Below are 16,841 nucleotides of genomic sequence, written 5' to 3' on the forward strand. Positions count from 1 at the left end.
TTGATCAAAGGTGGGTAATGAGTTTCGGTTCATTGACTCTCGTATCTCAAAGAAGCTCCTGTTAGATGATGTGTGGTTTGTTTACAGGGATCTTGCAAAGAGTGTTTCATTTTCATTTTATCCAAGAAAATGTTGGTAACATTTTTTTAAATAAACTTTAAGTTGTTATTGGTTGTAACATGAAATTGAAATAAGTGATTTTGGTCTTAAAGTTGCAATGACTTGTATACTTATAGCATTAAGTCCGCCACTGTACAGTTATATGTGCAAAAGTGTAAATAAATAAATAAATAAATTTCTACTTTATCAAAGTTTTGTTCCAATGGTACCGTTAAACAGATATAGAGTTAAAGCATCGTTATAAGCTTTTATATTGTGATATTCCCATCTCTTTCGTAACAACTAATAAATGCCAACCAATGAAGGCTATCACTTATGATAGCCCCTAGTCCCTGGGGGGAAATAAACTCCCTGCCAGCCTCTGTTTCCTAACTCATATACGCCCGTATTCACAAACATTACTATGAGATCTCATAGTGCGCGTGGCGCACAGGGTGACACACGAACCAATCGCAGAGCTCTATTCAACGCTGTGCGTTCGATTTGCTGCTTCACTTAAGCAAGCATCGTTTAGGAATACGGGCGATAATACCCTAAGACCTTCAAGTCACGAGTAAGTAGTTATCTTTGGACAGTCATACATCGCATTGTATCTATCCCTAGGCGTTATAAAAAACAAGCCCATATTAAAAAACCTCTGATACAAAATAAATTAATAAAAAGAAATTTTTGTATTGTTTTTATTCAGTAATGGTGTTCCTTGTTGGTGCTCTAAATAAATACTTAAAATGTTTGATGCTAAAAAATACAATAATCATCTAAGTATATAATATTCGAAATAGACTGATATCCTGTTTCTTTGTTCCAGGGGACCAACCTCCACCCGAATAAAAGACAGCGACTTATACAATAAAACCCTAATTTATAATCACCCCCCAAAACCCCACGTTAAGTAACCTAGCTAGCCCCTCCCTATTCAAATTCCTAGTTAGAAGCCGAGTGAAGTGACGAGAAGCGAAGCCAAGTGAAGTGACGAGAAGCGAAGCGAAGTGAAGTGAAGTGACTTGGTGCTGCAAGTGTAAGCGCATGGAAGTGCGACAAGGCTCGATTGTTCGGTCGATCGGTGACTTGTATAGGTGAGTTTCAGTTGCGTTTCATTTATACCAAAATCATAGCAAAACCCTACATAGTCGTACTTTAAAAGTAACACAGACTTTTCAAAGCTACTATACCATTTCATACTACGTGGTGTGGCCAAAAACAAGATGGAACCACCGTTAGTATGAAAGTAAATTATTCCCTTCACACCGCGGTTAGGAGTCGAAACTCCTGGAGTGGACTGTAGGTGTTGGTTTTGCGGTTTGTACTATTTTGCTTTGAATGACAACTGATCTCCATAAAATAATGAGAAATAAAAGTGAACGTGGGCCAGCAAAATTATTATTTATTATTATTATTATTTATTGGTGAGCTGGGTTTTCCGGGCGCTGGCATCCAGGTGGTATTGTCTACGTGGACGTCTTCTTCGATGATGATGATCGAGTTAGGAGGTATTTCACACACCCAATGTACTGCACTATATGTGGTCCACGAAATACACTCGCGGGAGATCTCCAAAATGCGATTAACACAATATAAAACGATAAATAAATTCAGTCCAGAGCTGTGGGACTGAACGCGGCGCGGGAGCTCCTTCCCTGGTCACATTGCGAGCCAAACTAATGTTTATCTAGTCCACGCAGAGGGCATAGACGTTGCGGAAGGAGGAGGGATTTTAGTGTTTTGCTGGCGAAACACCGATATTCATGTGATTAGAAAAAAAACCTTAGATTAGGCGCGAAAGTTTAAAAATAGAAAAGATTATATTATGGCGGCACCACTACGGTTTTCAGCAATTTTCTACAGTACAGCAGTGTAGTGAAGAGATTACTGATTAATAATTATAGTGACTTGCTTAGTCACTTGATTATGGAATTGAGAATGTTACTAGGTATGGAAAATCACTTGAAACCTATGTTACAGTTAAGCTTTTACATTTACAAATACATTAGTTTTTATTTCATTCAAAAATATCCAGTAGTTATGATTTTATAGGCATTCAAAGTTCGCTTAAATATTGAGTCCCGCCGACGGTCACGTGACCCCGCGTGACGTACATTCACAGTGTCCGCTCACTAGAAAACGGATATAAACATACTTAAATATTTTTTTTTTGTAAATACAAACTTATTATACATATTAACACCCAGACCCATCACAGAAATTAAAATTGAACCAAACCCAAACTTGATGCGATTGTGTCGTTTTATTGCGAATTACCTTCCAGCTCCATCATTAGACCCCGATTACTATATAGAATTAAAATACTCATCAATACAAAACGAACGAGCCCAAACTCGATGCATTTAAGTCGTTTTATTATAGAGTTCCTATGGCCACCTTCCAGCTCCATCATCAGATCAGCTCCATGTCATCATAATATTGCATGGTCATCCAAATCACATGTGTTTGCGAAATTTCAGCTTAATCGGTTGCCTGGAAGTGGGTCTTAATTCAGTTTGCAAGATTCCACCCATACAAATATGAGCCAGTCGTTGTAATATGACGTCACGCGCATACAATGGCGGGCCGGCCGCCGGCCGCACTTTTAAAATTCAATATCTTGGAAACTAATTGACGTATCGAAATAATTCTTTCACGCGTATTTTTTATTTTTAACAGAGAATACAGAAAGCTAAAAAACAAAATTAGTGAACATTCTTCATTGCTAAAGAGAGTAAAAAAAACTTTACTTGCTTAACATATTGTAAAACACTGGTATTCCAAAATAAATAAATGGATCGATGCCCTAGGTTCACTCGCGAACTGAACATTGTTCGCATTCGTTCGTATAATGAAGACTTTATTCATAATTCGTCTCCGTTTGTTCATCCCATGCGCGTCACGTAGGTTGTTCCACCATCCACGGTTCGATGTCCGGGGCAGACATATACAGGGTGAAATTGCAAACAGTTGCCAATTTTTTTGATAAGCTCTATAGAACAATATAACTTTATCGTAATTATTTTGGTTCGTTGTATTTTTCGAGAAAAAAAATATAGAAAGTGTAATTCGCGGGTGCCTATCGTAAGTTTTAAAGGCTAAGGCTTATTTTCGCGCACCATAAAAAGTCTATTAAGCTTTGCAGTTAACTGTGTATGCGTATTTTTTTATGAACGAACTAAATTATACACGTAAGTCAATTTTGAAACCACACGCAGCAGATAAAAAAAATGTTGTTTTCTTTACGTAAATCTATTATCTTACTGATCCTGAGTCGCTCCTAAAAATTTGGCAATTGTTTGCAAAGTCACCCTGTATGTGTAGGTATATACTCGTACATAGTTTTTTTAGCCATCAATCTAGCTTCTAGCTTTAATTTAAACAAAGATCTTTATAGATCTCATTACCAGTTCACCATTAGCGTCACGGAGTAGCCAAGTGGAAGTATCCATAAATAGAGCCAGCTAATATAAATGTAATTCGACGTTTCCGGCTTGTACAGTCATACTGTTTACATGCGTATGTCTGAAACGGCTATTTATTTAGATTTATGTTGTACAGCGAGCGTGAAAAATATCCGAGATAAAGATGTAATTGAAGGAAAACCTGTAATTAGCATTATTCGCTATATAATTTAAGCATGGTACTTGTAATTACTTATAAGAATACTAGCTTACCGCCCGCGGCTTCGCCCGCGTGGAATTTTGTCTGTCACAGAAAAACTTTATCGCGCGCGTCGCGTCCCTGTTTCAAAAACCGGGATAAAAACTATCCTATGTCCTTTCCCGGAACTGAAACTATCTCTATACCAAATTTCATCAAAATTGGTTCAGTGGTTTAGGCGTGAAAGCAAGACCGACAGACAGACAGAGTTACTTTCGCATTTATAATATTAGTATTAGTATAGATAGGTACGCTCACAATTTTCAAATCATAACACACTACATATCTACATAACGACACACTAAAGCACTATGTTTGATGAAGACCTACGACAAAATTATTGCAGACACAGAATGTATTGTCACAATTTAAGCGTCTTCCAAAAAGCTTTTTCCGTAGCTTTTTCATGAAATTAAGACACCGTAGCAACTCTGCCGACGTCTCTATGGTTACCCCTCATTAAAATATCTAGTTCGTTCGTTTCAACCGAAAGACGTCCACTGTTGGACAAAGGCCTCCCCCAAGGATTTCCACGAAGACCGATCCTGCGCCGCTCGCATTCAGGCACCTCCCGCGACCTTCACCAGATCGTCGGTCCACCTAGTGGGAGGCCTCCCCACGCTACATCTTCCGGCTCGTGGTCGCCACTCAATTTCTAGTAGAACGCTAATAAAAATCGAATAACGAATGGTAATAAGATTTGATTTAGACACCTAAAGAGTAGTCTTTATTGGCATTGTCCTCAGTTGGACATAAGACTTCCTTTTATCCACGCAAGCTTTGTAAGAAAGCTTTAAGTCGAACTTAAACTCTACCCAACATTGGAAATGTGGGTAGTCGCAATAATTTATTCGGCAAAGCTTCGCAAATTGACAAAGTCATCAAGGGATTTCAGGGAATCTGTGCTTCCACAAAAACAAACGATTGGGATTGAAGGAAAACAAGCTTCCAACCTTATTTACATAATAGAGTAATACTACAGTAGTATCAGTGCTTACAACTAATATTTAACTCTTCTCACAATGGTAATCCAGTAATTTTCTATTGCAAGATTTTTTATATTGTTTTAACTCTTTTAAATTATGAAATTATACGTAATTTTAAAATTGTGACCAGCGATGTTGGATTCATGATAGGCTCTATCTATAAAACTAGCTTGTAGTACATTGTGAATCTGTTTGTGGTCCAAATTAATAAATTAAAAAAAAAGATAATTATTGACTTAAAATCATCATTATTGCGCACAGTATTGCGCGCATAATAATAGTTACTAGTTTAGACATTGTCTAACATAAAAAGAGATCTCTGAAAACTTCTTTGTAGAAAACTGCTATAAAAATAAGGTAAAAATAAAAACCCGTTGGGGAAGACCTACTTCACCCTTTTCCATTATGTCCGGAAGACAATCCTCACCCAAGACATGTGTTTACATTGCACGGGGCTGTCGGTTTCTAGTCCGGCTATTGCTTTCACAGATGTTTTGATTACAATAATACAGGGAGAATTTTACTATCATTCGTACGAGTATGGATTTGGCAATGACATTATACAGAGCGGTAGTCACTACTGCGACCTTTAATGCGACCCTGTCATACTGCGACCTATGTGATCTCAATTTGTTAGTGAAAGAGCATCGGCCTCTGAGTTTATATTTAAAGTTTTAATTTGATTTTGAATGCTGTGATTAATAGTTTTTTTAATCAGATACTGCTAGAGATTTACCTTAAAAAATCAATTAATCCTCTAAGAAAGCTCTTACACAAAAGCTGCTGTTGTACTGCCCATGTACTGTAACTGTTACTGTTTCTATAGGGCAGCTCCCTTAAAAATTACTTATTGACAAAAATAAACTAAGATAATGAGGCAAGCGCAAGGTCGCGGGTTCAAGTTGTATATTTAAAATTTAAACTGCGAGATGCTCGGCGAATTTTTTGCACCGCCTTACTCTTTCTGCATGACCCGTGGTTGACTGGCAGAGAATGCCATCCGGCATTAAGTCCGCCACAGTGCATTTGTTACTTTGTGTGCTGAAGTATAAATAAATAAAAATAAATAAATAAATGTAATGTAAATAATATTCCTCCCTGTATTACCTAGGTACTCGTAAACTTGACAGAGTGATCATGGTACGTATTGCAGCCTTTCTTATACTTTTGTGGAGTAGACCATGAGAGCGGTTTGACGTCTATTATGAATATCTACTACGGTCATTATAAAAGTTTAGTGTTTTTAGTTACCTAGAAATTGTTTTCTTACTAAAAATGCCCCAAAATATCATTACCCTATAACGAGGCAGACTAAACACCGCGGCCTCATTGGGATCAGCTTCAAAGTTTCAACATTCTTCAGCCTTTGAAGTCTTTCATTTAGTTGTTGCCTTCATTATAGTTCGTCGGCAGTTGTCGAAACTTCGCGAAATTGAATCCCTTGAAACTTGACGCGGAGTGAACAATCTTGATGCTTCACATCTGAGGGTTTAGTTTTAAGTTTTTAATATTCTACTTCTTAGGCTGAGTTGCACCATCTTACTTTAACTTTGAGTTAGACATATTTTTGACGTTTGACAAAGTTAAAATAAGGAGGCTTCCGGCGACTGGGACCGCAATTAACTAGCACCGCAGTCCCAGTCGCCGGATCCATAAAAAAAAAAATCTTCCGGCGACTGGGACCACTCATAGATAACTTAAAAGAAAATATTATTCAATCCAAAATTGGTACAGTACTAAAATCCATGAGTGGTCCCAGTCGCCGGAAGAAAATTATTTAATTTTTACGCATCCAGCGACTGGGACCGCGGTCCCAGTTAATTGCGGTCCCAGTTGACGGAATCCTCAAAATAAGATGGTGCAACCCAGCCTTAGTGTTTGCTTGCAAACCCATGAAGGCAGACTTGATTTATATTTTATTTAAGCCGTATTCAAGTATCGCACTCACTCCGTTTTAGACCGATGCAGTACTTACGTTTACGATACTTTTTCCAGTATATTCTTAAGCAAAAGCTGCTCTGTTAAAAGATCAAAGCTTTGAGTCAAACTATTTAATTTACAGCTAAGGCTAAGTTGCATCACTGTACTTTAACGGTAACTATGGCGATAACCGGTATTTTTTGTATGGAGTTTGACAGCTTTTTGACGTTTGTCAAAGTCAAAGTAAGATATGGTGCAACCCACCCTAACTTTTAAAAGTAATTCTCCGTCTTTCTCCGTCAAATTAGTCTAAAAATGTTGTGTACTAAAATTTGCAAGATCATCTACGTACGGGTAGGTATAATTTGGATCAAAACACATTATAATTTTTCCAGGAAGAAAGATTTCACCATAAATTTCGACATCCCATCAACCTAATAACTCAGGATGAGTGAGGAATTTCCCGTCAAACGCATCTGCCGATAGTTGCCCCCTCCCGGCACCCTTCACCCCCCTTCCTCCTGTCACCTTATCTATAGGCTTGCGATAATTGCGCATAACGTAGGATGCCCACACTTTTGAGTTTAAATCCTTTAGGAAGATGGCTGGTAGCGGCTGGATGAAAAAAGCAGTAAAACATCCTTTGAGGACTTCCTTGAGGGATGCCTTAGCCATAGGCTGAATGATGATGATGATAAAAATTAAAGAAGCAGTCTTCTAAAACATTTTTCAAAAGCGCCATCAAAAAGATCCTTGATAATGCTTTGCTGGCAGATATATACCACCTATGCTTTTTAAGGCGAGAGTGAATAGGCACTATTATAGGCAGATAATGTAACATCCTAGACTGCATCTCGCTCTTAACACCAGGTGCGATTGCGGTCAAAAAACCGGCCTTGTTACGAATAAAAAAACCTATTTAATTACTTGGAATGGTCCTCTTAACATTTCTTGAACTTTGCCTATAATGCTATAATGATGAAATTACTAAGTCTACGGTGATAAATAAATAAAAATCCGCTTATTCACAATCAACCATGGTCACCCTACGTTCTCCATCAATGGCGCTCGCTCAGCATTTTCCTAAAGATACCCAGATCTCTTTGACAAGATGGTCGTCGGCGAACCGACACAGAATCTTCCCGATTCATTAGCCCTAAGTGAAAGGGTCCCTTAACTACTAAGCCAATACAGTAAAGGTACAGTTACACATGCTCAGAAAATTTCATGCTGTTAGCATGCCTAAAACAAGCGTGCTCGAGCACTAATAGCTAATAATATAAGCATAGGCTTAATATTATTAGCAATGTTTCGATAAACATGCTACTAAGTAGCAATTGCTCAATAGTGGTATGCTTTCGTGGTAGTAATGAGCATTTTACATACTTTTCTGTTACCTTAATGAATGCTAGTCAGCTTTGGTAGAGTTTTTCAAGTTATTGGTAGTGCTTGTTCAAGTCTGCCTGACTAGTCAGGTAGATGGTATCTAGATACCTACCATCTAAGTCTGTCCCCGCAACAAAAAGATTCTCAGTTTGGGCAGTTGAAGGAAAGGTTCCAAATGGTTGAATATTGTAGGTGAAGTGAAATCCAAGCCAAGTGGTTAAAAAATAATGGAAATTAAGTAGCATTTTTGCCGTTAGACAACAAACCTTATTCCAAAATTTCAACTGTAAGTAGGTAATTTACGAGTAGGTAAATGCATGAAGGCCGACATAGTTCTCACCCGGATTTTGAATGGAACTAGTATTAATGAAATAGTCGTAAAATTCAAGCACCCATTTTCATTCACAACATTGCTAAACGTACTAGTTAACGCCGTGTAACCTACTTGTTTCGTAGTTACAATCGTTCACGTCATCAAACTAAAATAAACTAGCTCACAATTTGTCACGAATGCATAATGAAGTCCATTTGAATTATACAACAATTGCTACTACCTATTCATAAAACTAAAAATAATTTACTTTTAACGCAATAAATCAAGTCCGGTTGTTACTATTTAACGTGACATTTAACGTCAAGATGGCGCGCGTTCCCGCCAAAAGTGACGTTTCTCACGATTTATCATGGCGGACCCAGCTGCGTTCGGAGTTTGTAAGTAGCTTATCTGGGAGGAAATTGCTAAGACACACTGTCAGGAGTGTTCATTAAGTAAAGAGAGATGTTTATTAAGTAATATTTCGTATTAATAATACCAATAACATGTTCCGAACTACTGTTTGACATATTCGACCATGTAAGTATCTAATAAAAGTTTATTCCCAGAGTAAATAGGTATCAGCAGCGTGAGGATTTGACATTTTCATACAAAACGCCACTTAATAACATTATTTAATTATCTAGTAATGTTTTTAGTGACTTACTACACAAAAGTCCTCCATCTGGTCCGGTGTTTTTAGTAAGGAGTAAAAAACTTGCTCTGAAAATTGGAGAGACATTAGCATTATTTTTTTTTTTTTACAATTATCGAGGGATAGAGTTGCAATGCGCTTTTAAAAACATGATTTCATACATGCTAACGTGCGTTTAAATATAAAATGTAAACGACCACAGTAATATTCGACAGAACATTCGCAAATCTTCTCTATCGACGGAAATATTATTTGTTTTCTTAAATCCAAACATTTTCCTAATGTTATCGCCCAAATCGCATTGGCCAATGTTATCGAATATAAATAAACGCAAGCGTTTATAAAAACGTTCATTATTTACGCTAAACGCCGAAGCTGGCAGATTGAGCGGTTTTCTGACGCTTCCCGGAGCTAAATCACTCGATTGCACAAATAAATAAAGATATTAGCCGAATACCGCGATATTTCCTAGACTTTGATGGTTAATCTAGAATAATCTAAATAATTTACAAGTTTGTTATGAACCAGCTGCTGCTTTTATTTTTGCTGGAATTTTCAGTGGAATTTAAAGTAGGTACGTTTGCACAAAATGTTATGAGACTGTATAATCGGACATTCTCATTTATTTAATGAACCGTATAGAGCTCAGTTATACAAACATGATAGTAAAACTCCCGTTTGAAAATTCCAAATATATTAAATACAAATTCAAAGTTACCTATTTTTTTACTTCAAAATTATGCAAAAATATTCTCACTCGTTAACTAATAACATTTAATTCAGAATTGTTATAATACTTCATAGAGCTCTTAAAACTACACGTAATAAGCATATTAAGTGCTTCGTAAACGCATTCAGTTAATTAGGAAAAATTATTTTAGTGATTTTTGTTTTTATTTTTTTTCTCAATTATACCTTAATATATGCAAACATTTTTAATAAAATTTTTACGCGTCTAGAGTCGACAATTTTGGAAGGAATAATTCATGTCTAAAAAGTTTCAAATCCCGACTCTTATGTGCATAGTGTTGAAGGTTCTAAAAAGTCACATTCACATTGTTTTTAACCGACTTCAAAAAAAGGAGGAGGTTCTCAACTCAAGTCTTTTTTCTTTTTAACTCTCTTATATTAACTTAAGTTGTATGTAAGTAACTAATTAAAAAAGTATGTAAACAAATCTAGAAAGTCGAATTTAGCCTACCTTTAATAATTTTCTCATCGATTTGAAACCTATGTAAATCAGAATCGGATTCGTCGGCCGTTTGGTGTAGTGGTTCAGAGCGGACTACTATGCCGAGAGGTCCCGGGTTCGATTCCCGGCCGGGCAGAAATTGAAATGATGAATTTTAATTTCTGTGACGGGTCTGGGTGTTACCATGTATAATATGTATGTATTTAAAAAAAAAAAAAGTATATAAGTAGTATATCCGTTAAGCTAGCACCCATAACACAAGAATTAAGTTGCTTACTTTGGGGCTAGCTGGCGCTGTGTGAAATTGTCCAAAGATTTATTTATTTATTTATTTATTTATTTATTTCAGTGTAAATGACCTTAAAACATTTCGTTTGAAACGTTTTAACTCAAAGCTTGAAATACGTTTCCTGTCTGTTTTGTGAGTAATGGCGGTTGTCCGGAATGCGCACTGTTTCATGTTCGAAGCGTGCCAGTTGCATTTGTCATGGGATAAACAATTCATCATCAGAATATGTCTAATGCTTGACCATTGATCTTCAGTTGACAGTTCCTGACGGCTTGAAACAGTTGACACGGTCCTGTTTCTTCCCTGCTAGTTGTGACACATGGTCAGTCAATTCCACTAACTCTAGCACTACTTCAGCAAATAATGTGAGCTAGTGTCAAGAAAGGTAGCGCAAGAAACTTACTCACAATTTTTAATCACTTTTCAATGACTCTACACTGAACTTTCTACGATCGTTAAAGTTAGAGTTATATTACGAGTATACGAAGGTTCATATTAAATACCCAAACAAGATTCACAAATACCAAAGGTATTGTAAGTGAAGTACAATTAAAAATGTTGTACTAAACTAAACAAAGGGAAGAAAAAAACATAAAAGAAAGTAAAGAAAAGCTTTATTGGCGCTATTACGACAAAAAGCAAAGTAAGTATTCGGATTTGGATATTACACAAAAAGTCGGTAATCGTATAGAAATGTCAACAGGTCTCTGGGAGAGTCAAGTGTGTATCAATTGCACTTGACAAAGAGAGCCTTATTGCATACAAAGCGTTTCAGGCACTTCACAACAGGTGGCTAATCCGTCGCCGCTTTGAGCAGGTCTTTTATCTTCGAAAACCTATAAATAAGTCGTCTTCGTTTTCAGGTCCTTCAGAAGGCAATAAATGGAACAAGAAGACCTAAGAAATGTGGATGTATTGAAATGTATCAGGATAAACCAAAACATTAATATTTACGTAGACTTCAGTTTTTATTACAAGTGAGTAAACTTATAGGTATTTGAGCTGTAATTTTCTACGATTCTTTAAATAAATCAAATTATAACAGTTGTACAGATTCCCTGAACGCATTCGGTGCATCGATTATACGAGTTAAACTTAACCAACTTTAAAGTTCATGTCCCAAATAAAAAATTGAAATATTTAAACGAATATTTACCGTACCATTCCTGAAAATGACACACTGTTATTCGTAACACAAGCAAGCATTCTTTGACTCAACCGCATCGTTACTGAATCATTCAAAGAATCCCACGACAACGGATATCTCAAAAGCACAACGAAATCCGAATTATTTTTTCTCAGTACTCAATGACTCGCTAGTTTATTTTTGCATTACGTTAAATATAATTTGATTACCCGCGGCGATGGAATGAAGACGTGGAATAACGGAATGATTTACGATTGGAATTTGAAGACATGATCGGCATCAAGCAACATCAAAAGTTTGGATGGGTGACCGCTATCCGACTGAAATATTTGACACTCCTCAAAACAAGGAAATTATGAGAATGAAACCTCTTCCTGCTTACGTTATTTTTGTAAGCCGATTTTTGTGCTTGTAATCTTATAACAAGTCACGTATCCAAAACACGTCCTAATATTCAACTTACCTGCTTTTAAGATTTACATGTTGTTAGAGCAAAGCGGCCCAAGGAAAAATACTGCTACTTTAATAGGTAAAGAAAGTGAGAAGTTTGTGTGTAGTGAGAAATTTCAGGAAAAAGTCCTCTACCTTTTACTGGTTTCAACAGAGCCGGGGCGGAACGCTAGTAAACCATAAGAAAAGCACGAAAAAAAGGAAACCAAGCAGAGCTTACAAGATAAAATTAATTAATCATAATTTATCTTTAATCTGTAATGTGAGCTTGCGGAAAAGCTCGCCTCATTCAAACGCGGCCGCTAAAAGCTGCGCCGAAGGACTTTCTGCGGTTTGAAAACGCGAGTGTCATCAACCTCTTATTAGGTCATTGACCGTCGCGTAGTCACGTGACTTTTCGATAGTTTGTCACTCTAACATTTTTCAGTGAGATTAGAGCTGATGTGATCGAGTTGGACAAGTAAAACGATTTGCAAAAGAAAAATATTCATGTCTTGCGTCGTCAAAGATCTTTCATTTGCGTAGGAACAAGAAATCACAAAAATTAAAAGCAGAATGAAAATTTTTCAATAAAACTCTTGAATCTATTCTGCGAATCATATTCCTACATAAAACCGTGAATATTTAACTTTTTATAACAATTACCTACATACTTTAAAAGCGAATATACCGATTTGGTTATGTTGAATACCTACCTGTGACGGCTCATAAAGTACATACTTAATAACTTAATTTTTTCAGTCAGGCACCTCACACAAAGTTATAAAAAAGCAGTATACAAATAAAAATATTTCCGAAAACGAAATGCCACATGTAACCAAATATTTTAATTGAAAGTTTTATTATTTAAAAAAGTTTTACTTTTACGAGAGCTTTGACAGCGCCCATCTAAAAAGTATTTCGGGAAACAACTCAAAGGGAAGAGACCAAATACGACCATCTGCAAACATAATATTTCATTGTTGTTTGATCCATATTTTTGTGTTATCGAGATTTCCCAACGCTAGCCGAAGGGCAGTGCGCACGCGCCGATATTATAAATGATGACCCATTGAAAAGGGTATACCAGATTTTTTAAACAAGACAAGTACCTACAGTTAGTACAGTCCGCAGGAATATAGTGGCAAAATAGCTTAATGTGCTATCGTTTCTATGAAATGTAATTAAAATCTAATACTGAATGAAATCTTAGAACTCTATCTTAAAAAAAAGTTCTGAAGTCACAATTTAAGTATGAACGGATGAACAACAACCATGGAGTCCGTTTTAGTTAAATAAGAGAGACGTATCTTTCCTTATTTACTAATTGTAACATTAATATGATTAATTAATCAACATTCATTTTGCAATACTCATCACAATATTATCTGAATTATATAACTTAATATGGCGCTTTGGACTTTCTGTGAGCCTTCAAGCAGAAATAAATAAATAAATACATAGGCTATTTGGCTAATTATTGGTCGACTTCATTTGTTGCAAATACGTCGGCGAATACAGTGAAGGAAGATTTGGAATAATTTTATTGTGTCTTATTATAACTTTATCTTACTCTACCTACATTATTTCTTCAATCTACATTTATTAATTAATTCCTCAATATCTAACCAATGAAAGTTTTATGCACAACTACGAGTAGGAAGTGTATTTGAAAGCAGTAACTTCACAATTTTCTCGTGTAGTTCTGTATTGCTTCACTGCCGACTGTACCAGATAGTGATGAGTGGTTATTTTAAACCCAACCTTGAGATGCTCGCAGCAATACAGGGTCATAATAACGTTATTGCGATCGGTAATAAATAGGTCTGCTGTGCAACTACCATCCGACCGTTTTGGGACCGAATGGGCACACGGTTAAAACTATTAGTTGTAAACAGTTATCTGTGGCTGTAACTATAGATATGTAGGTAGTCTACATTAATCTATCTACACTCGGCATCAAATAAATCGCACCTCCCGCAACAAGCACTTCTCAAACGTATGCATCCCCACTTCCTACCAACATTGGTTCCATTTGAAAGCCTAGTTCTAAACTTAATTTCATTAAAGGAAAGGTTTTTACCCTAAAAATGTGTTTTTAGAAGGATCCGGAGTCACTTCTTCAAAAAATAGGTAGTTACGCTTGAGCCCAATTTTATGGCTATAAAACTGTTAAATTGGGATTAATCGCTATCCATCTGTTAAAAAGGAAACGTAATATCATTATTTGGTTTTATAACCACAAAAATTGGTCTGATTGTTCCCAGAGGTGGGTCCCACCCAAGTGAGGCCTTTTTTCAAGTCACATTTATGGTACCTGTTAAGTGTTTATAAAAAAAATAAATGTATTTTTCTTTAAGTTTATTTATTGGGCTTTCAATAACACCAATATTGTTGGGGCACCATGACTGTGTCAGAAGAAAATCTGTAAAGTTCGCGTCGCGAAAGGTGCGGTTTATTTGATGTTGAGTAGGTATATATAAAAGTGAAAGGTCACTAACTGACTCACTCATCACGAAATCTCAGAAACTACAAGTATTAGAAGTCACAAATTTTGCATGGGGGTTCCTTTTAGAACGTTAGGTGTCGTTTCTTTTAAACGTGTTCCACGCGTACGAAGTCGCGGGCGGCAGCTAGTTTTGATTTGTGCTCCATCATCCTCATCACATCAACTCTTCGCGTATGATATATCACTGGGAGGGAACTAAGGTATCGCGTCAGATCCTTGATTATTTTTACAGCAAAGATAAATATCCTTGGACATTTTTTACACTGCGTCGCTAGCCCCAAACTAAGCAAAGCTTGTACTATGGGTACTAGACAACGGATATAAACATACTTAAATACTTTTTTTTTGTAAATACATACATATTATACATAGAAAACACCCAGACCCGTCGCAGAAATTAAAATTCATCATTCCAATTTCTGCCCGGCCGGGAATCGAACCCGGGACCTCTCGGCATAGTAGTCCGTTCTGAACCGCACCAAACGGCCGACAAGATAAAGATAAGTAATATACCAATGCAAAAGGCTGGATCTAGATCTATACCTTACCCTCATTCATAGTTTGAAAGCTTTTAGAATCTACTCATTCGTTTTAAATAACTTTAAAAACTAACATGGTCATATTTTAGCCTTTTTATCTTGGTTATAAACCCGTATCTACCTATTATCACATCTCTACAATCTTTCTAACGATCTCCGCGCTCATAAGTAGGTACTTCGAGGGTTATTGTGAGAGTTATTTCCTCCCACTATATTGCTTCCTTTTCCTCCGACTACCTCACAATGTGTTCACAACAACCGACTTAGTGTGCACAAAGTTGCTAAGAGATTTAGGGAACGATTAAGTGGGAAAACAATGCATCATAAAAGTAATCAAGAAAATTCGGTATTTAGTTTAGTAGTAGTTTAGTTATCATTTAGATAAAAAAAAGTTTCCTGACCTTTATGAGGTCGTCGGTCCAACTTATAAGTGGACACCACGTCCCGTGTTGCGCATTTTCGTAAGTGGCCTTCACTCCATAAACGACGGCCTCATAAAGGTAGCAGGAAGGCACTGGATGCAGGCCTCTACCAACCGGTCGATATGGAAATCATTGGGGGAGGCCTATGTTCAGCAGTGGACGTCTTGTGGCTGGTATGAACGTATTTATTTAGGTCTTTATACTTTTTAAAGTACCTACTACTTTCCCACACTTTTTAGAAGGACCATTAGAACACTTAGATATTTTACAATTATAGCCTCTATCATCATGACAATAAGCAGTTACATATCTCTCATTTACCCTAAACTAGCACTGTCTGAATGAGAGGTGACTACCTGATACAGGTATACTTTTACTTACCTACTAGGTATGTCACCACAATGTTTGTAAAAATTGTTTTGTTAACGAACGAAACATTTTTGATTTGATTTGATTTTTTTTCTCTATTCCAGGACAAGATGAGTGCAGTGGAGACCCCGGCCGCGGAACCGACGCCGCCCGCGCCGGCGGGGCCCGCCGAGACCCCCACGGGGGCCGACGGCACGGGGCCCCTGATCCCGGTGCCCCCGGCGCCCCGGAAGCCCCCGCGGCGGGGCCCTAAAGTCCAGCAGGAGCGGCCGAAGAGAGCGATCTTCTGTTTGACGTTGAAGAATCCGCTGAGGAAAGTGTGCATCGATATCGTGGAGTGGAAGTATCCTTTTCAAAATACAGGCAAAATTGACGGTTTTTAGTTAAAATATTATCTAAGCCCGATTGGCTTGAATCAGGTGGAATCAAACAGGGTTTTAGGCTCTTACAGGGCAGATATGTACACACGGCCACAGTTTTACCTATCCATTTCCGTTTTTGCTCTCGCTCTCATCAAATGGTGATTCTTTGCGATAGAACGAGACGGCATGACCGGCAATGGGCAGTTAACACTGTTGCCGATAGAACCATCCTAGACTGTATCCCACTTAACACCGTGCGATAAATGGTCAAATAGACCTGCCTTGTTATGGCATACAAAAAAATTGGTCAAGAAGCATCATATTGTTGGACAATCTTTTGCCACCTGCGCATTCAACTTGGACCTACAATTTTAATCTCTAGGAACTTTGTTCCTAAACTGCATCATAAACGCTGGCTTTTTAGGTTTACCAATTATTTCTCATTAGCTTCATGGTCAGGGCAGTCGCCCGGCAAGTTTAAGGTCATAGGTTCAAGTCTCACCTGGAGCATAGACTACTTAGTTACCTGGAGTAAACAATAATGTTTAATTTGTAATT

At 37.2% G+C, this 16,841-nt stretch overlaps 1 protein-coding gene across 1 annotated transcript in view; it reads left to right on the forward strand.

Moving 5' to 3' along the window:
- LOC114362210 (muscle calcium channel subunit alpha-1) overlaps nucleotides 1–16,841 on the forward strand; it is a 74,230-nt gene that overhangs the window by 31,651 nt on the left and 25,738 nt on the right. Inside the window, exons 2-3 of the mRNA XM_028317507.1 lie at nucleotides 929–1,196; nucleotides 16,026–16,264. Coding sequence (XP_028173308.1) covers nucleotides 16,032–16,264 — 233 coding nt within the window. The 5' untranslated portion in view covers nucleotides 929–1,196; nucleotides 16,026–16,031. The remainder of the gene's footprint in view (nucleotides 1–928; nucleotides 1,197–16,025; nucleotides 16,265–16,841) is intronic.

Source organism: Ostrinia furnacalis, unplaced genomic scaffold (assembly GCF_004193835.3).
Source record: "Ostrinia furnacalis isolate ACB-3 unplaced genomic scaffold, ASM419383v2 OfSCF6287, whole genome shotgun sequence".
NCBI lineage: Eukaryota > Metazoa > Arthropoda > Insecta > Lepidoptera > Crambidae > Ostrinia > Ostrinia furnacalis.